The sequence below is a fragment of the Lampetra planeri genome, chromosome 7 (genome assembly GCF_965212315.1).
Source record: "Lampetra planeri chromosome 7, kcLamPlan1.2.h2, whole genome shotgun sequence".
Lineage (NCBI taxonomy): Eukaryota > Metazoa > Chordata > Hyperoartia > Petromyzontiformes > Petromyzontidae > Lampetra > Lampetra planeri.
This window is the reverse complement of record NC_136113.1, coordinates 9,072,090-9,093,919: the sequence shown is the minus strand read 5'-3', so window position 1 is coordinate 9,093,919 and position 21,830 is coordinate 9,072,090. Positions and strand designations below refer to the sequence as shown.

At 46.3% G+C, this 21,830-nt stretch overlaps 1 protein-coding gene across 1 annotated transcript; it reads left to right on the top strand.

Annotated features, from left to right (window-relative positions):
• Positions 1 to 3,767: 3,767 nt before the first annotated feature.
• SLC3A1 (solute carrier family 3 member 1) lies at positions 3,768 to 21,457 on the top strand. The gene is made up of 10 exons (XM_078596224.1): positions 3,768 to 4,598; positions 11,059 to 11,238; positions 11,777 to 11,919; positions 13,460 to 13,585; positions 14,111 to 14,230; positions 14,893 to 15,017; positions 15,697 to 15,898; positions 17,293 to 17,469; positions 18,856 to 18,975; positions 19,505 to 21,457. The coding sequence occupies exons 1-10, from the start codon at positions 4,004 to 4,006 to the stop codon at positions 19,946 to 19,948; spliced, it is 2,232 nt and encodes a 743-aa protein (XP_078452350.1). The 5' UTR covers positions 3,768 to 4,003; the 3' UTR covers positions 19,949 to 21,457.
• Positions 21,458 to 21,830: the final 373 nt, after the last annotated feature.

The following is a 21,830-nucleotide window of genomic DNA, read 5'->3' as shown; positions in this document are numbered from 1 at the left end:
CAAATACTTCACCACGCTGGCCAAATCGGCATACGTACTCAAAAATGAGTGAAACAACCAAATATAGTTTAATGCGGTAATAATTACAATATATCAGGAAAAAAATCACGACGTTTTGGAGGCAACACAAGCTTCCGTCTTCAGGTGGAACCGTCAGCACGTAGTATCTCTTGGAATCTCTCATTTACTTTATACAGCAAGCGGGCTGTGACGGTTCCACCTGAAGAGGGAAGCTTGTGTTGCCTCCGAAACGTGATTTTTATTTTATTTTTTATTTTACTTTTATTAATTGTAATTTTTTTTACCTACGTGACTTTACCGAAAAACCTAAGAATATGAATCCTTGCAGTCACGAAAGCTTCAAATCTAGAATATATCAGGAACCATCCTGTCAATGCTTAATTTTGTAATGGAAATTCTGCCCAGTCACAAAAACATCTATGCACCACGTGGATACATTACAGTCGATGACACTTCGATGTGGCGTCGGCCATGTATTGTACCGGTCATAATTTAGTCATTTTGTCAATACACTGCGATGTAAATGCCTCACCATCCCCTGATGGTCATGGGGTGCGGGAGGGGTGGTGGTTATATGACCATACTTCACCACAAACTGGTCGGTGCGGATTGGTGAATGGAGTTGCCCAGCAACGGATGACACCTGACTCGTGAGTTGATGTCAACCGTTGCCGAGAGTCTCAATCAGATGAACACTTCACGAAGCGGTGCTGTAACACCCATTGGAGGCAAACGTGTCTGAAGACGCTCGGGCTGCTAAGTAAACATTTGCATTGCTGCGAGCGCTTCGGAGTGAGCGCAATCGAAATAAATGTTTTTATTTATTTATTTACGAGAAGTGGTGCACTTTTTCTGCGATTTAAGTGGCCTCTGGACAAACGGAGGGCGAAGGAATGTGTCTCTCCCTCCCCCTCGTTCTTTGGAAATCACTTCGGTTCTCGCCGTTGATATCGGCAGTTCTCGCCCCATCAGCCTGCACCCCTCGGGCGGGAGGTGGGGTGGGGGGGCAGGCTGCAGCATGGATACCGTGCAGAATAAATTACTAATACAGTTGTAGTGTTGTAAAGGACGGACTTCTAAACTTATTCATGGCACACACTGTTTATTGTATTAATACACAGTCCCTATCACACAAAGGGGGTATATGGTCCCCTCACCCGTTACCCTGAGGAGGTGCAGCCTCTGGACCTTGCAGGCTATTTAATCTCCCTGCTCTCCCAGCGTCCTCTGGCTGGACCTAGGGGATCTCTCCACGACCACTGGTTACTCTGAGCCCGAGCCCTGATAAGGGCTGGAGGGCTTGGTCCAGGGTCCTAGATGTCTTCGGCCGACTTGGGTCTTCGTGTAGCAGAACTGGCCAAGAGCTCTCAGCGCTCTGGCTTTTATACCTGTTCGTGGCCGGGTTGTCCAATCCCCGGCCACCTTGTGGGACCCTCCGATTGGTCCTTCCCAATCTGGCGTTTGGATCCTACCTCACCCCATTTGACCCTGACCGTTTGATTGAGCGGGAGAACCTTGTTTACGATCCGCTCTCACAGTTTGCGAACAGCGAGTAGTTAACACCACTACACAGTGTTCGTTCAGTCGCCTCCCGAAGGCTATTCTGGTGTATCACTACGCTTCTCGTCCGATGCTCGATCAGGATTGAGCCGCGTCTTGTGTTTTTGTGCTGTAACTTGCTGACCCGTCCATACTGGGCATCTTGCAAAAAGAGCTTCATAGCTCGTCGGATTCCTCCAGTCTAAAGGAAGATTCTGATTTTCAGAGGGATATCCCGACACTTAGAGTTTATGTTCGTCAGCCGGTGCTGATGTTGGACGTTATACAATGCAGTATTTACCGGGGGCCACCGACACAGATAAAGTTGGCTGATATGAAGCCCTGCACATTAGATATGTTGTCTCTACACTGGATATTCCCTCCTATTATATGACGCTTTGCAGCGTGCCAGATGAATGTATGTACTCATAATAATAATCTACACTACTACTGACAGGATGAAGACCTTCCTGTGCCGTGTTAATCATGGGAGGGAGGAAGGGCGGTGGTTGTTTTTTTTTTAACCATACTTCACCACGCTGGTCAGTGCGGGTTGGTGTTGAAGTTTCAGATTTCACCCGGCCCTGAGTGCGATCCGTAATCGCGAATAGAATTCAGGTCGCTGGGTTCTAACCACTAACCACTACGTCACCGCCACAAAGTCTAACAATAAGTCTAATCGTACGATATACGACTACATATTAGATTGTGTTTCTCAACACTGGATTCGATGCTCCCTAAAGCGCTCCGCACGGAAATGTCGGAGCAGCGTGCATCTGTCGACTGTTTTGCTTTGATGTCTTTGCGGCATGCGCTCTCGCTGCGCCTAAGTTGAAATTTTCCCTGAGAAGATAACACCACGGCAGGCTTTATGGTATATGTACGGTGATGGGCCATCTATAAACGACACAGTTATATAACATTTGCACAGTGGCATCGAGCGGTTTGCATGAGCCCGAGTGAAATGGGACCACAATTCTAATTCTGTCCTCTCTGCGTGGCCTCCTGGCTCCTTGCCTGCAATGCCACCGACCGGCAGCGTGCGGGCCGCCTGCGCAGTTGCACCGCCTGCACACCCGATAGCCAACGCCACCACCTGCAGCAATGCACCGTACACACACACGCACACTCCACCAAGTGATGGATTGCGCTACGGAGGAGACAAGTGTCACGTACAACGTTGAATTTTGCCGGTTACCGCCGTGCGCTAAAGCTATGTTTACAGTCGAAGAGAATTTTCGATTAAAGCTTTCGTGACTGCAGGGATTCATCTTCTTGGTTCTTTCGGTAAAGTCACGTAGAAGGGAAGTAATAAAATAATAAAAATAAAACATAATAGAAGAGAAGTTCCATTCAGAGATGTTTTAACGCGCTTAACTTTGGTTGTTGTTAAATATACAACTCTTCAGTAGTTTATAATCACTACATAACGAAAAAACCACCACACATTCGTTGATAGCAGTCATAAAAGGTGAAAAAAAATCTATAAACACATAACAGACGACGTTTCGGCGCAATGCCCCTTTCGAACCTCTGCTACGACGAAAGGACCATTACCCGAAGCGTCGCCTACCCTACACCTTCTTGGTTCTTTCGGTAAAGTCACGTAGAATGGAAATAATAAAATAATAAAAATAAAACATAATAAAATAATTCTCACGACGTTTCGGCCACAACGCAAGCAGCCGTCCTCAGGTGAAGACCAGGTCTGTCGGGGAGACAGTGTCTGAGGACGGCTGCTTGCGTTGTGGCCGAAACGTCGTGAGAATTATTTATTATGTTATATTTTTATTATTTTATTATTTCCATTCTACGTGACTTTACCGAAAGAACCAAGAAGATGAATCACGAAAGCTTTAAATTGAAATTTACCCTACACCTCCATCGCGTTGTGGCGTATTGCTGTGAGCACACACACAACGCCATCGGTGTCGGCAGGACGCACCGACAGCGGCAGTCGCGCTCCGACGTCGCGGGCGTCGAGGTCTCAAAGATCGCGCGCCGCGCGCGCCGCGTGCGCCGCGTGGCCGAGCGGCGCGCGCTCCGTTCGCTACGCGGCGCGCCCTTTGCTCCTTGGCGTGCGGGGGGGGGGATGGAGGTGGAGGCGTTGAGGGGGTGGGTGGGTGGATGGTGGGCAATCGAAATAGGTAACTACATCTTGGGAGTCACGACGTAGGGTTGCGGGGTGGGAGGTTGTAAAATCTCGCGCGTAAAACACCCCTCCCCTTGACGCGAGTGCGCAATCGGTTCCTCACTTTGGCTGCTTGTTGATCAACAAACTTGCTCGCTCGCTCGCGCGCTCTCCAGCAGCACCGGCGTCTTTTTCCCAAAAAATTCGCTTCAATCAACTCAGTTGCCCGCCGCATATATCCCCCACAACACCACCACCACCACCACCCTCTTACTCAATCAAAGATTTAAACGCGTCGCGCGCATCACAACGATGGCGACCGATTCGGCGCGGGAGAACGGCGTCGAGAACGCCGCGTTCACCAAGGAGGAGGTGGAGGAGGTGCAGGTGGAAGAGAAGGAGCGGGCGGGCAAGGCGTCCCCGGCATCATCCTCGAGGTCCTCCGCGAGCTCGGGCAAGGGGAGCGCCGTCGACGGAGGCAGCGCGGGGTCACCGTGCGACGGCACCGACGCGCACAAGTCGGCGGCGGTCGGGGCGGTTGCTGCGTGTTCGTCGTCGTCTCCCGGCGACGACGATGGCAACTCGACGTCCGGGGGACACGAGGAGGGGAAGTTCGACAATCTGGACACGATGGAGATGGGCGACGAGGTGCCGCGCAAGAAAGGCCCCTACGCGGGCATGCCCAAGGAGGTGCTGCTGCAGTACTCGAACAAGAAGCGCTATCGCGTCACCCGGGAGGTCATCTTCTGGCTCATCGTGGTGGCCACGGTGGTGCTCGTGGCGGCCACCGTGACGGTGATCGCGCTGTCTCCGCGCTGTCTCGACTGGTGGCAGGCGAGCCCTGTCTACCAGATCTACCCGCGATCCTTCCGCGACGCGGACGGGGACGGGGTTGGTGACCTCAAAGGTGAGAGGGTGGAAGGGACGAGCGGGCGAGGAGACGTTGTGGCAGCCCCCCCCCCCATAGCGTCGCGGGTTATGGAGGGGCTGAGCCCCGCACCCCCCCCCCCCCAACTAAATCCCTGATCCGGGTCCACACCTTAATCGTCGTTGTGGACGCAGCAAGTAAACGTTGCGCAAACCTTGCAATGTGTGTGTGGAACCGTTCGATCAACGTTGGCCCAACGTTCCATGTTTCACTTGGACGGTTGCTTCCAATGGATGGCAGACCCGGCATACTTTAAATAAAGCATCGATCTGCTCAGCGATTTGAAGCAACGCGTTTCATCACGTGCACATGCTTCACATTTACGAACCTTGATTGGTCGTTGCAATCCCCGACCACGCCGTTTCGTGTCCTCTCTGGCGCGCAAGTGATCGCTGAGAAGTTGGCAAAGCAATTGCAGGCAATGACTGAAGAAGTTGCGCGTCTTCGTGAGCGTTTTGGCCTCTGCAACGGATGCGCTTTATAGTTTAGCGTGACAATGAAAGTGGCCCTAAACCCGAGGGATCGTTGGCCTGCCGGGTGTAGGAGTGAGACGGTGCGAGGCCCGTCAATGCCAGTTACCGAGGAAAGTGTCGCCGCACTGGGATGTTTGGTCAACTACATGTATTCGCGTTTGCCTTTGTTTTGAACCCGGAGAAAACCCACCACGCATACGAGGGTGTGGGTGACACTCAGCACTGCCATCTCATAGGCACACCTCAATAGGGCCCCATCCTACAACTCCTGGCAGGTGCCGGTGTTCACCGATCCAAACACTGTAACCCTAACTAGATTCTATAACCCAACTCAACCCGGCTTTTGAGATTTTGCGTATTCATGGCGATTTCACGGCAGCGCCCGTGCTCGCCCCGTTACACAATTAGGTTCTGTTTGTGCTGCGTATGCCCATAACGAGGCCGGAGTCTCAACAGTACGAGGGTGCGTTACAGATTAGAATCTCAGCGATGCACATCGATATGGTTGGAGCAGTGGCGACCTGAGTATTGTATTCCTCGCCACGGCGTGCATCAGTGGCGAGTGTCGCAAAATGTTTTTCAGCATTGTCCCGCTGCCGGTTCCACATGATCGGTCAAACAACCCTCCATGATTGACACGGCGTAGGGAGGCTATCATCCAGCAGTGAAATGAAAAATACAGTATCTCCAAGTCACAACGATGAAGTCCGGCATGCCTTAAAAGTGTGACAATCGCTGACCGATTTAAACAAACTAGCTGGCATTTTTCGATTTAAAGCTTTCGTGACTGCAGGGATTCATATTCTTGGTTCTTTCGGTAAAGTCACAATAATAAAAAAATAAAATTAATATGATTTCCCTTCTACGTGACTTTACCGAAAGAACCAAGAATTAGCTGGCATTGTTGAAAACACTTTATAAAGTAGCAAAGGAGTTCGAAATAAAAAAGTAAATACCGTATATCTCAAATAAACTTTGCACCTGTAACACAATCTCAACGACCACGAGCAGTGCGTGTGCAATGAGGGGCGCGGGATTTGTGCAGTGCGGGATAGAGAAAGCTTCCAGAGCCCTGGCAACACGAGACCCGCGGCCTCACTGGCGTGTGTTCAAAACTGGGACAGCTTCGCCTCGACACAAAATAAAGTTGGCCCTCTCTTGGCCTCCTAATTTCCACTGTGATTGTGTGATGCAGCGCAGAAATGATTCTCGGGGTCGACGGTGAAGTTCAGCCGCAATTTGTATTTTATTTTAATCGAACGTTTACTCATGCTTATAATTAAGAACATTGCTCTGTAATTGACGGTGACAGCGTAACGTATTACACAGAGGTGGGACAAAGTCATTGTTATGCAAGTCCAAGTCGAGTCGCAAGTCATCAAATTCATGACTCGAGTCTGACTCGAGTCCAAGTCACATGACTCGAGTCCACATCTCATAGGTGGGACAAAGTCATTGTTATGCAAGTCCAAGTCGAGTCGCAAGTCATCAAATTCATGACTCGAGTCTGACTCGAGTCCAAGTCACATGACTCGAGTCCACACCTCTGGTATTACATATTTAAACAAAATGTATTGTTATTAGTATTATTGTATTCTGGTGTGGGTTTGTGTTTCTATGAAACACAGAGGAGAAGTATTGTGGAATCTGGACAGATTATACGATAGAAGAACCATGTTCATAATACTCCCAGTCAGAAATGTACTCATGAAAACACAGGATGGGTGTTTAATTACGTTGGAAATACAAGTGTGGCCACACGAGACATGTGCCTATTTCTTTCCACCTTAACACATTCGTTTCCCCAAACTATAGAGTATTGCAATCATGTGTGTTTTTATGCTTTTTGTCATGTGTGTTTTTATGCTTTACAAAGTAAACCTGAATATATTTATGCACTAGCTCTGTTCGTCCATAATGGGGAGGCAATATAATATAACACTTGTGAACACAAGCCAATATTAACTGAACTTGAACATCACGTTGTGTCCAAATTTATCAAAGCGTTTCCCAAATTTTGCAGACACAAACCCAAAGCGAATCGAATGATAGCTTTTGCAAATCTGCAAATGCATTCTGCTCTGGCGGCGAATTACTCACTGACTTTCATCATCCTCTAGGAAGTGTTACACAAACAATGAGTATGCTTGATTCTTCTTACTTACATACATTACCTTCAGAGATAGGCTACTCTCGGCTTAGCATTGGTCAGGTGTGAACTTACAAGTGAGTTTAGAAATATGTTTTAGATTTTCACCACTGTTGTCCTTTGTTCTAGGAGTCAGGCGTTTCATTTTTTGCCACAGTGGTCAATAATTACAAACTCCGATAATCCAGTTTATTTGAGAGAGAGAGAGAGAAAAAAAACACCCCTGCAATAAGTAGCTTAAGAAGGCGTTTGCACTGTTTCAATGATGTCTGGAATGTTGCAAAAGTCCTTCGTGACCAGGCAGCTGGGATAAGGAAGTCAAATGGGTTTACTCTCCAACGAGGTCCCTGAGGTCTACGGATCGTCTTCTTCCGAGGACTTCGAGGCTAAGGCTCTGTTCCTGGGCTGATTGGGCTGTTGCCACGGTGCAGCTCTCAGACTATGGAACGTTTTGCCTTTGGTAACAAGACAATCAGAATTGTTCGAGCTATTTAAGTCTGTCTTATAAACTCCCCTCTTTGAATTGGTCGTTTACCCCCTAGTTCTGGCAGTTTACCCTGGTTCTGTTTATATTCTGATTTCCATCCACGGCACGTTGGGGGTCTGTGGATGAAATATGCTTTATAAATGTAAGTTGTTATATTTCTGTAGAATCCTACTCAAGGTATTGAACGATTAAATTAACTGCCCTGTGAACTTGCTGACACCCTAGTAATTCCCAACTTTGCAAACAGGGCCAAACTTCAACCTGCCATCAAAAAACACGTACACATTAACTTTAGTGGTAGGGTAATAATTAGGTGTGGCTGGTTAGCCAATAGTTCATAGCGTTCCATGCAATGTACTTTCATAATCACTATCTATTATACTGCTTCGAGATAAGTTACTAAATATATAGATAGATGCAGGTGGAGTAGGGGTTAGCACACTGTGCTTTGAACCCGGTGACCGGAGTTCGATCTCAGACTATGTTTAACATCATTGGTAAGTGATATCTGAAACAGTAATCAACCTGCATTGATAAAAAAACAACTTCATAATTCATCGGTAACACTGCCTTAAAATAAAAAATATATAATGGTGACGTTTCAGGCAATGGCCCTTCATAGCACAAAAATATTCGAAATATCACTTATTATATATTTTTCTTTTGGCCACAGTGTTACGGACAAATATGTTGGTTTTTGTTTTATTTGTGCTTGTGCACCACTGCCGACAAAGAACCACCAAAGAATCATAATCAGAATCTGAATCAAGAATCAGAATCTGTATTTATCCTGGATAAATGCGATGAGCTATTAAGCTTTTACAGATGTCCAGTCGGGGGTGGGTCAGCAAGTTACAAAAAACAATAAATAACATAAAGTACATCAGTACAAATTACAAAAGTGCATACATTCCTGTCGATCAGTATGGTGAAGTACTACACTGATCAGGATGGTGAAGTATGGTCAAACAACCGCCATAACCGACACCGGGGACCTTCATACAGCTGTGGATTGACAGGTGGTTGCACATTTCTAATAGAATTATATTTTTCTTTTAAATACTCTGCTTAGCCTGCTTTTTAAGCTGCTTCTGGAGGAATGTGGACACACAAGGCCCCATTGTGGGGTGTTTGTTGCTCGCATGGGTTGGATGTGGTGTGTCGTTACTCAGTGAAAAATCCTTGCATCAGTTCGGATCCGCATGCTTGTACGTTAGAATATGCATGTTATATGTAGAACCTGCTGAATAATGCAGGGAAGAAACTCAAAAACATACAACTGAAATACATGGCAGGTATAAATTGTTCGATTAATTATTTTATTTCACATTAATTAACCAGATAAGAATCCATGAAAATATTTTCAATTGCAATTGAGACATCGGTGCCTGCGCTATATAGCGTGTTGCAGAGGTGTGGACTCGAGTCATGTGACTTGGACTCGAGTCAGACTCGAGTCATGAATTTGATGACTTGCGACTCGACTTGGACTTGCATAACAATGACTTTGTCCCACCTATGAGATGTGGACTCGAGTCATGTGACTTGGACTCGAGTCAGACTCGAGTCATGAATTTGATGACTTGCGACTCGACTTGGACTTGCATAACAATGACTTTGTCCCACCTATGAGATGTGGACTCGAGTCATGTGACTTGGACTCGAGTCAGACTCGAGTCATGAATTTGATGACTTGCGACTCGACTTGGACTTGCATAACAATGACTTTGTCCCACCTATGAGATGTGGACTCGAGTCATGTGACTTGGACTCGAGTCAGACTCGAGTCATGAATTTGATGACTTGCGACTCGACTTGGACTTGCATAACAATGACTTTGTCCCACCTCTGGCGTGTTGTATTGTTATTTGTACGACGTATTTTTTGGTTTAGTTTCAAGGTATTTTACATTTATACTTTTGAATTTTGAAACGAGCAATAGTGGATATTCTTTTTTGCAAGCTTAGTAATTTGCTCAGAATACTGGCGTGTTTTTGAGAATATTAACCACCCAGGCCTAGTAAGTTTTATACAAAACTGGTAATGGTTCCTCTATTAATTATCAACACAAAGCTAAGGAGCCATGGCAATCGCAGGATTGCCTTTTGCCAGGCTTCCACGACTTTAGTCTGCTATTTTTGTACATTTCTGGTGCGTGTTCAATAAAAGAAAACAAGACCCTGGAGTTGATCTCAGTAAGAAAATGCTACTGGTGGTGCAGTAGCATCTCTCCTCTGCGTCGATTCCATGATGTCAGGGTCGTTTCGGAGGGTGTCCTTTTCTGGTGCCGTACTCTCTCCAGAGGGCTTGCAACTAATTATTAACTACTAGCTCGTTTGCCCGTCCTAGGACGGAAGCTGTAATATTTAAGACAAATTTTAGCAGAGTATAATTGTATCTTGTGTAAATTTAATGGCAGCGAATCTTGCACGAAAGTATGTCATCAAACACTTCACTGCATTTCACTGTAGCACTGTATTAATGGCAGTGAATCTGGCACAAAACGAAGTCATAAAACACCTCACTTCATGTCACTGTAGCACTGTATATAAATTTGTTCAAATCCACTGCTCTGATACTTTATTCTCTTCTGCTTTCGGTCGCTGGAGTTGAAACAAATTTGAAATCGATACAATATCTGGAAAATCGCCGAGAAATGTCTATTTTACCATAATGCAGAAGCATAAATTAGACTTACATTTTGTCTCAAGTGCTGAAGAAATAAATAAAGACACCAAATCCACTTTGTGGCTGCGTGGCATTATTGATTAGATTCACTTTCAATAAAGAAAAGTCAAACTTAGAATTTGCGAAAAAAATGTTTTTCCGCTCGACCTTCTTTTGCGTGAGTGTAAAAATCCACCCGCTCATGAATATTCATGATGGGGGGGGGGGGGCATGTGGAGTGACGTCACGCACGTTACACACACACATAGACATTCTTGGCTCATTATAGTAGTAATTTTATTTTTACCAAGTAAGGCCCACTTAGCTATATAGCTCTTTTTCATAAGCGACCTGGCCACAAATGATAGCTCAACGAAGTGGCTTATTATGTGGACATTTACATTAGCCAAATCATCTAAATGTATGCTTCTTTAGTGGAGGGGAAAAAACGGAGGACCTGGAAAAAATTCCAAGCGACCATAGTGAGAGAGACATGAAAACTCCAAATATACAGCAGGCGTCGGGCTTGGGATCAAACCCATGACCTCCTGCATACCAGACGAGGTAGTTACCATCTCGCCACCGTGACAATGGGAACGTGGCGTTCGTTTGTTCAAGTGCAGCGCGAATGAAACCTCCCGTTGCTTTGCGCTGTGACTGCAGGCATCAAGGAGAAGCTGGAACACCTCAAGTATCTGAATATCAAAGCCGTGCTGATCAGCTCCTTTTACGCGTCTCCTCAAGTCGAGCAGGGGCAGGACGTGAGCGATTTTTTGGGTGTGGATCCTCTGCTGGGCAGCATGAATGACATAGATGAGCTGATTACTGCCATTCATGACCAAGGTGAGGAGCCACACACCAACGGTGTCTTACACGCACCAGCGTGCGCATCGCTCTACGCGATCTGTCGTCATCCGTTTGTTCCGTGTCTGTGTGGAGTGTACGCCATTGAATCAAATCACCTGGAATAGGTCCGGATCTCGTCATCTCTCGGAAACTGAGCAGGGTGGAGCCTGGACGGCGCTTGGATGTGCGACCACCACCATGCACAACACCACAGGTGTTATAGGTGGCTACGAGGTTCGCAGTAGAGGGGAGCTCAGAAAAATCCATTGTTGTACTGAACTTCTATGTTCCCACGTCCGTGCTCTCCCAAACCTTCACCAATCCGCATTGACGAGCGTGGTGAGATCCTAGTCATAATAACCCCCACGGTCCGTCATGGCATGTGCAGGTCCTAATCCAGCAGTGGATTGACAAAAGGGCTGTACATATATATGCATGTATCTGTGTATATACGTTTAGTGTGTATGTAATGTAACTCGTGTGCATTTGTAACATAACACAAGCGTGTATGTGCCGATACTTTTCGTGAACTCAGAAATGAAGCTGATCTTGGACTACATTCCCAACCATACAAGTGACCAGCACGGCTGGTTTAACAAGAGCAGGAACAGGGAAGGCACGTACGCCGACTACTACATATGGAGAAACTGCACCCAAGGCACTCCCCCAAACAACTGGGTGAGCGAGCGATGTTGGGCTCTTTCTTCCGAGCACTGCGCGTGAAACATGCTGAGTAGGAGTGGAATGATGCACTCCGGTAATGTGATGAATTGCCAAGATTCAGGGTCCTGATCCAAAAATATCCAGTTACTTTTCTTTTTTTTACCATTTATGTGTTATGAGTAAGGGCCATTTACTAAAACGTTGACTATTATATTTAGTTTTCTTTTAAGGCCACGGTGCTATTGACCAATGTGTTGAGTTTTCGTGCTAATGACGGGGAGGACGGATAATAAAAAATCGCGGATAATCCAAAATATTCATTTTCCGCGGATCTTTATGCCAAAAACCACTAATATGGGTATACTAACGATCGACCAATCGATGCGCGTGCTCAGTGGTAACACTTTCCTGCTCCCACGCAGGAAAGCGTTGTCACTCCACCCACTAAATAGACGAGCCACGCCAATAGAAATAAAACTCCGCTCACTGTTGTAAAGATATGCAACTACTGTACTGTAGAGGAAAACGCGTGGGTTTCGGATTAACCGGAGTACATATTTGTTCGGTTTAAGCGTGTGACTTGTAATAAACATTTCCAAGAGTTATTAATCTATGCCAAAATCTCAGGTGCGCGGTTAAATCCGCAAATTGGATAAACCACACGCGGATAATCGAGAGTCTACTGCAATGTGTATTATTGTTGTGAGTATTGGTAGCGCCCCTTGTGGCTACAGAGGTGGGTGACGTGAATCAATTTCAAGCAACGTAAATTTGAGTATGTGCTGGAAAAAAAGCTGTTAACCCACGAAATCGAATTTCCCATAAAGTAGGCTGTTGTTGAGGATAGACAGGTTAAGCGGACAAAGAAATGCATTATTCAGATCAATGTGTCATCATTTGAGTTGAGATATGACAAATATCAACATCAGATCTTAAATTCTTCCATTACAGCAGACATACATAATCCAAAATAAACGTGGGCTATCATTGTTTTTTTTTTCCTGACAACCTCCATACGCGAATTGAAAGACGTTGATTCTCACGCGCAAATGGTGTGTTGCATGCATCGTGAGTTTAAGAATCAAGATTAATCGGTGATTCATCGCATTTGTTCCACTCCTAAGTTTGCACGTTTTACAATTATGAAAATACATGCTTATCACACAGCCCAGGCAACAAACACAGGATAGGCCTCAACCACTAGCTGAGGCACGAACCAATTTAATCATTATAAAGTCTGTGTCTGTTTATGCAAATTATCTCTCTAGAGTTAATACAGCTAAGTAGAAAGCTATGAAAAGTTTCATCTTTTAAGGATTTGTTTTGTCTTCAGCTTGACACCTAATCTTGTTTTATCCGCCATCTCTTACTCATCGGCCACACTGTAGAAACCGTCTGCTCCAGCCAGAGCTTGTTAATATGTCCCATGCCCCTTCATAGTTCAGTCACAGCTCTGACCTTGTCTCTTTGAAGCCTATGCTCAATGTGCCAAAGCAAACCTCTGGCTACACGCTGACAATGATGGCGATGACAATCTAGTTCTTTTCTTTGGCAGGTGAGTGTGTTTGGCGGGCCGGCGTGGACGTTTGACAACGTGAGAAACCAATGCTACTTCCACCAATTTTTGCCGCAAGAGCCAGACCTCAACCTCCGTAACGCTGACGTGCAGAAAGATCTGGAGGTGAGTTGGAACAGCTTCAAGGAGCTCGCTATCGTGGCCGGCAAGAAAGCGGCGCGTTCTTAAGAAGGGAGGCTCCGAGCTTCCACAGCCACGGGTTGGGCTGCTGCTGTACAAGGCTTAGACCAGTGGTTCCCATCCATTTGATTTTCACGTATCCCCTACCAGCTCTAACAACTGTTTGCAAGCCACAATCAATGTATATGCAGTCAAAATAATTTATTTCTCATATGAACATTGAGGCAGTGCTCATCTCGTGTTCATAGTCCCGAGTGATTTGGGAGGGGGGGAAGTCCACATTCCTATGACAAGGGCGAGTCTATCTAGAGGACACCCAGCTGTTGACTTTCCCAATAAGTGGTGCAACTGTTTGATTCCAATATGGTCGCTCTCCCACTGAGACACCTGGCCGGTACCAATCGACTAGTCCCATCAACACAGATGAGTACCATCAACACAGACTAGTCTCATTAAAACAGCAGGCTTATGATGCAGTCGTTCTCAATTCCTCTCCATTCTGTCTTGCAGGAAGTTTTAAGGTTCTGGCTGAAGAAAGGCGTTGATGGCTTCATTGTGGATAACGTGAAGTGGTTGCTGGAGGCTGATCACCTAAGAAATGAGGTTCAAGTCAACTTGACCCAGGACCCGGTGAGAATTTGAGTAACAATGCATAAATGTGTATTTTTAAACGCTCAGTAAATGCAAATATTGATATGATAATCTCACGTCACACCCAGCACGGGGGGTGTAATCGAGGTGGATGCCCTCACATTTTACCTTTTTAAAATTTCCCCTCAATTCCGTTACAATTGTCGTGCCTCTCAGCGAGTTCTGCAGGGTGATCCATTCATAGATAGCCACAATTAAATAACTTACTTAAGCGATGCAATCCGCCCGTACACACCGTCATGAAATCTAAGCTCTGCATGTCTCGCCACCAATCTCAAAACACGAATTCAACCTCTGAACCCTCTCCTCTGTGAGATATGGAGCCGTCGCTTTCACAATATTTAATCGTGTAAGAGGGTGATCATAAATCGGTGCGGTATCGACCATTGACTCCTGGTCACGGCTAGCATGAATGGGCGAGGGACATCTGAACTGGTTCTGGATCCCAGCCCACACCCTCCACTGACCAACACAGTGAAATACCCCTGTGACCGACATGATCATCATCCAGTTATTATCGCTGTTGCATGTATGTATGTTGAACTTCCATCGCACCATACACAGCCAACCACGCTAATGGGAGGTGTTGTTAAGCAGTGGCAGCTGACGGGGTTGTTTGTGCCGCTCGCAACGGTGAGCAGGGCACCATCCAGCACTATGAAGAGTTGCACCACGACTTCACGACCACGCAGCCCGGCCTGCACGACATGGTGCGCAACTGGCGTGCGATCCTCGACGAGTACAGCAACGAGCCGGGGAAGTACAGGTGAGCGTGCGCGCGTACGTGAGCACGCGCACGCGCGCGCGCGTGCGCGCGCGTGCGGGGAGCGGTAGTGTAGCGGTTAGCGCGCTGCGCTACGCACCTGGCGATCCGAGCTCGATTCCCGCTCAAGGCCATCATCAGTGAAAGTTATCTGAACCGGTCCTGGGCCTCCCCTAGGTCGACTCAGCTTCAAATGAGTACCTAGTGCGGTGTGTAAACATCGCCACTAGGGAGACAAAGGCGGCCGGGCTTGGGCACTGGCTCACCGCGTGGCTGTCTTCCTGCTTGTCTGTGGTTCCTCGCGCCTCTGAGTCGTTCTGTCTCTTTCGTAGAGAGTGAGCGAAAACCGTGCGGCATGTCACAATTTCACATCATCATTATGTCTTCTTGGTTCTTTCGGTAAAGTCACGTAGAATGGAAATAATAAAATAATAAAAATAAAACATAATAAAATAATTCTCACGACGTTTCGGCCACAATGCAAGCAGCCGTCCTCAGGTGAAGAACAGGTCTGTCTTCATTCTACGTGACTTTACCGAAAGAACCAAGAAGATGAATCCCTGCAGTCACGAAAGCTTTAAATCGAAAAATCATCATTATGATTATTCTTGTATTCGACTCCAGTGAAAAGCACCGTGCTCCCGGCTCACAGTCTTCCTCCTGCCCGACTCGACTCCGACAGGTTCCTGGCCACAAAGTCCTTCGACGAGGGAGAGATTGAGAAGACGCTGAGCTACTATGGTTCAAATCTGCAGGATGAGGCGGACTTCCCTTTGAACTTCCAGCTCGTGAGCCTCCCGCACAGCGCGTCGAGCAGCAGGGCACGCAACCTGATCGAGACATGGATGAAAGGCATGATCCCGAGCAAGTGGCCCAACTGGATGGTGAGTTGAACGTTTCGAAACAGGATGGGTCCTTGCCTGCGAACATCGGACTTTTCACCGCAATGGTTCAAGTGAGCCTGATTCTGCTGATGAGACATTGTATGTCGACACCGGGGTTTGCTTTCATTAAAGCATCACGCACGCTTTCAGATGCACTTCTGCGGGCGTCTGGAATGCTCTTCCTTTAGATATTAGGAAGTTACTGGAGCTATGCACTTTTAAATCATTTAGATTGACAACTCATTTTGTTAGAACTGCTTTTTGTGTTGAGTTTGTTGTCCTTCCCCCGCACCTCCGACTAGCCCGGTTGGCTGTGTACGGTGCGAAAGAAGTTCAACGTACACACAAACAGATATGATCTTTCCAGGAAGCCATGCGACTGATGTGATGTGTAAATAAAAAAATAAATTATATTTTAAATCCAGAGAGACAAATATGGGAGAGAGGAATTACGTCCGCTTAGACTATTTCCTTGCTCATTTTCTCCACGACGGCGCTAAACGATTACTGTCTGCGATGGGTGGCGAGTGGCTCTGTTGTGTTGAGGCCTATAAAGACGCCAAGGTCGCCTTCCTCTAGCCATGAGCGGCAGTATTTGAATTACATGTGATGGGAAAAATGTCATTTCATTACATTCGTAACGTCGCTGATATAAAAATCAACTCAAAGTATTTGGAAATTTGTAAGTAAATTACATGAGGCAGGGCTCATTGGTAATATCTATCTACAGTACATTACTCCATTTATTGGTCATTTTTATGTATTTCAACTGTCTCTGCCAATAGCCACATAGTGTTGGGGGGCTAGAGGGGGCCGCCCCCCCCGACCTCCACCTGTTAAGCGAGGGCAGTGGTCGGCAAGCTAAATAACAAGAAGAGCCAAACTCTTTGTGTTTTTTCGTTAAAGTCACGTAGGTAAAACATAAAATAAATTAAAATGAAAACAAATAAATTAAATCACGACATTTCGGAAGCAACACAAGAAACCGTCATCATCAGGTGTTGACTGCTACAGCAAAATTACTGCAGCGTATTTTGCTGGAGCAGTCAACACCTGATGACGGTTGCTTGTGTCGCTTTCGAAACGTCGTGATTTCATTTATTTGTTTTCATTTTATTTTATTTTTTACCTACGTGACTTTACCGAAACAACCAAAGAGTATGGATCCTTGCAGTCAAATCTAGAAAGAAGAGCCATATTTTTTTGAATTCGGTAAAAAAAAAACACTACTCAGTATTTCAAGAACCGCAATGCGTGTGGTGGATACAAGATGGTGGTCCTCAATAAGCAACGTCGCGAAGGGGTCCTTAAGGAGCCGCATGTTGCCGACCCCTGAGCTGGCCATGCATTCGCCACGAATCATATCTCTGTCTTTCTGTTGGTGCTTGCTGCAGGTAGGAAACCAGGACATAGGCCGTATCGCGTCACGTTTGGAACCAAAGTACGCGCGGGCCTTCACCATGCTGCTGCTGACACTGCCGGGCACGCCCGTCACCTACTACGGAGAGGAGATCGGAATGACCAACGTCGTCGTGAACGACATACAAGACCCCTATGGGAAAAAATACCCGGTGGGTTCGCATGCCTTGCTTCAGCAAACGTGTTCGTCATCGTGCTAATGATGAGCGAGCGATGCGGGTTAATGAGGTGTAAAGTACGGGCAGAGGTGACACACACCTTGTTAATTCAGTACTTGGGATGCAAGGGTCGGTGGATCACAGAGATTTGTGAAACTGCCAAACCCGTTGGTGTGCAAGGTGGCCCGGAGCTGGCAGTAGAGCAAGCGTATCGACTGTATTTGTGCTTCGTGGGACCTCCTTTGCCAGTACCAAAATATAAGAATCGGGGTTTTCTCCTTTTTTTGGCAACAAAACTGAAACCTTTTTACAAGGAATCGTGTCTGCATTAACCACAATACTTGTGGTCAGAATGCAAACAAAAAAATACTCTGATAATATATGCATTGTCCTTGAAACTGATTGGTCCACACCAGAGACAGCTTTTTTTTGTTTGCATTCTGACCACAAGTATTGTGGTTAATGCAGACATGATTCCTCGTAAGAGGTTTCAGTTTGGTGTTTTAACATCTTAACACCTGTTTTGTTGCCAGAAAAAAAGGGGGAAAACCTATTATCAAGAGGGTAGTCGTCAACAACAGTGTCCGTGCCCCGCTGCAAGTGCTTATGTTGGTGTGGATGCAACAATCAAGTTTTTTTTGTATTTGTATTTTCAGCCAACACCTGTTTAGGTCGAGGTACACCGATTGCTCTCTTGCACAGGTCGACGTTCGTCAATTTTTCTTGTAGCCCCGCCCACCACCCCCACGTTCCGTTCCCTGGTTACCACATTCAGATAAGCCCCTCCCCCCTTAACTTGTATTTAAGGGCTTGTCTCTTGGAATTTTGCCTCACTTCATGCAGTAAATTCAGCTGTGACGGTCCCACCTGATGACGGAGACTTGTGTTGCCTCCAAAACGTCGTGATTTATTATTTTATTTCTATTATTATTTTTATTTTATTATCTTCTTGGTTCTTTCGGTAAAGTCAAGTAGAAGAGAAATAATGAAATAATAAAATAAAACATAGTAAATATTTGATAATAAAAAAAAACATAATAAATATTTTAGAATGTTTTATTTTTATTATTTTATTATTTCCCTTCTACGTAAATATTTTATTATGTTTTATTTTTATTATTTTATTATTTCCCTTCTACGTGACTTTACCGAAAGAACCAAGAAGATGAATCCCTGCAGTCACGAAAGCTTTAAATCGAAATTTACTTCTATTATTTTTATTTTTTTATTTTTTATTTTTACCTACGCGACTTTACCGAAAAAACCTAACAGTATGAATCCTTGCAGTCACGAAAGCTTCAAATCTAGAAACAATCAAGTTCCCTTACCGAGATGCCTCGTGTGGTTGCACCCCTTCGCCTTGTTCTCTGTTTGTGTCAGGCGAGGAACCGGGATCCCCAGCGCTCGCCGATGCACTGGGACAACTCCACAAGCGCGGGGTTCAGCAACAGCTCGACCACGTGGCTGCCCGTGAACACGAACTTCACGAGCAACGTGCAGGCGAGTCGCGCACCTCCGTCCTGGGTGCGTCACGCGATGGGTTTCATCGCCAGCCGGCAAACGGACGCTCTCTAAATGCCCTTTGTAGTCGTGTTGTTCGTAGACTTCACGCGTAGGCACCCTTCTCGTTTCTCCACGAGCTGCGGGAAGGGTCAGTGTATTCGGGGTGTGCCGGAGGAACTTGATAACCCACAATTGTTCCATTGTCCAGAAAGTTTGGCCTAATTTGTCTCTCGATATTGTCAGGAATTCTGCTAGGCCGGCTTTGGTGTAGGGATTAGCGGCGTAAGGCGATGCCACTATGGTATAAGTGCAAAAAAATAGTCCTATGTTACCGTACACTACATTCCTATAATCCTATACTCGCAAATTGGCATCAGGACAAAATAACAAGACGCAACCGATGCTGCGGCGTGCCAAAATAATTATCGGGAATGGCGTTTCGTACTGTGCCACCTGAAATGACGTGAGTTGGCCATATCATGGGCACAGACAAGTGAACGTGCTGAGCCCTTGCTTTCATCCACAGGTGCAGAAGAGCGACGAGGCCTCCATGCTGAGGCTGTACCAGACGCTGAGCCAGATGCGCTCCTCCGAGCTGCCCCTGCACCGCGGCTGGGCCTGCTTCCTGTCGGGCGCCGCGGCGGACGTGCTGACATTCTCGCGCGAGATGGACGGCGTGCGGACCACCTACGTCGTGGCCATCAACCTGGGCGCGGCGGACCGGACGGTGGACCTGCAGCAGATGCTCACTGGGCGGCCCAAGGAGGGCTACGTGAGCGTCAGCACCGACGCGGCGCGGCCCAGGGAGAAGGTGAGCCTGGCCGAAGTGCTCGTGAAGTCGGGCGAGGGGCTGCTGCTTCGGTACGACACGGGGACGCCCGTGCACCTGGACGAGGAGAAGAAAGGGAGCTGCTACATCTCCCAGCGCGCGTGCTACCTGCAGCCTCTTGACATCCTCTACAAGTGCTGAGCCCCACAGAGCAGCGGCACTTCTCGAGCTTCGAATATCTTTCACTTTTAGCGTAGTCGATGGTGGCGGTCGTAAATAGCCAGCGATGTATCCGTCAAAAACAAACAAATTCACTGCGTGTGCCTTCGTCGATTCACTAATGGGTGGGGGCCTCACCAACAAGTGTCAGTAACGTCATGGGGGTTTTGTTTGATGACACTTCACCACGATGGTCTGTGTGGATTGGTGAAGTGGCACCGCTGATAGTAGCCGTGACTGGGAATCAAACTCAGGTCGCCAGATTCACACTGCAGTATGATAACTCCTAAGAAAACTGCTCCTGCGACGTACACATTGCATGTTGAGAAATTGCACCCGGCTGTGGTTTTGGTAAAAATGTAAAGACTGGCTGAGGTTTGGTGCAGAGGTTCTCAAATAGTAATCCTAATATATCTATCATAGCTCATCTCACATTTACTATGCACATGAGGTTTAGCAATCATCAGATGTCTATGCCGTGCTTTGTTGAATTTTATATTTATCTGCAGGACATGAGTAAACAGTGAAATATGAACTGTGTTGATGTTTGCCGTGGGGGCACTTGAATTTGAGAACCTCTGATATACAGCGTGATAATAACAATGCTGAATAGAAGGTGTCATTGGATCCCATCTCTCAACATTAAATCTCCAACAACCTTGCAAAATTCACGCTATCACTCATTCTGTGTTGTTGTCAGTCTCTATGAATTAATGCAGATTTTTCAACCGCAGAACGTGCCATGTAAGTGGGGCATTCGCCATTCGGAGTCATTGGGTGCACACACGAGTCCTCATCTCTGCTGGTGGTAAATCATGATCTGTTCACAGGCCAACTACTGGTGGTGTCTTCCCATGAAGTGGTACAATTGTTTTTGTCACTGGAGGAATGATTTATTGGCTGAGTCTTTCCCCAATTGGGATAAAAATTCTGATTTTGGAACACTGCACAGCATCTCTGGGCGCTGTCAGTCACTTTGAAACGAATTCTCATTATTTGTTGTTCGGATTATTGTTAAAAAAGGCTAGAGAGACTCATACAAAATTCTGGTAGATCATTCTCATTGACGCCTGGGACAAACACTGAGAACTTGTGAAAGGTTGATAATTTATCTTTTCTGTTCTCCTGTGATAAACAGGATGAAAGCTGTCAATTTCTTTTCTAATTAACAAATGGGTTTTAATTCCCCACTTATCCATATTAACATTAACTTCTCTGCTGTTTCAATGTTTTTTTTGGTGTATTTCCTAATTGCAAATTAACAAAGCCAATTAAAAGTTTGATGGGGGGGGGGGGGGGGGGATCGCTGCCTTCAAGTTTTCTGTACAAGTTCACGACGTTGTGATTAATGCCATCGATTCACTCGTGCTCCTCATTAAGAGCAGATGTTTGGCAATCAAGCAGTGCCGTGTGTCGCAGTGTTCGCTGTGCATCTGTGCAGTGCACTTGTGTGTTGATTACTGATTATAAATAAACAATTCGTGGAGCCTTGCAACGCGTGGTTGTGGTTGTTTAAAAAAATCATTATTATCATTATTGTTTTGCCGTAATTTTAATCATGTATTGGATGATTGCAGGGTTCCAGCACGCGCTTGGCATATTCGTGATTCTTGACAGTCAAGAGTTTTTAGAAGCGAGGCGCCACCATCAGTGCAGCGATTTAATAAAAAGGTCAACTTGTAGGACTGCGCTCCACCCAGTATTCGCTCTCTCTCGTAGGGAGAGGACGACTCAGAGGGATGAACCGGCGCCAACAATTGCCTAAGCTCTGCGGTCCTTTACATATTCAGGCGTTATCGTCAAACTCATTACTTTTACACCCGGAGAAAATCCACGCACGTGAGGGGGAAACGCTCTATCCCAT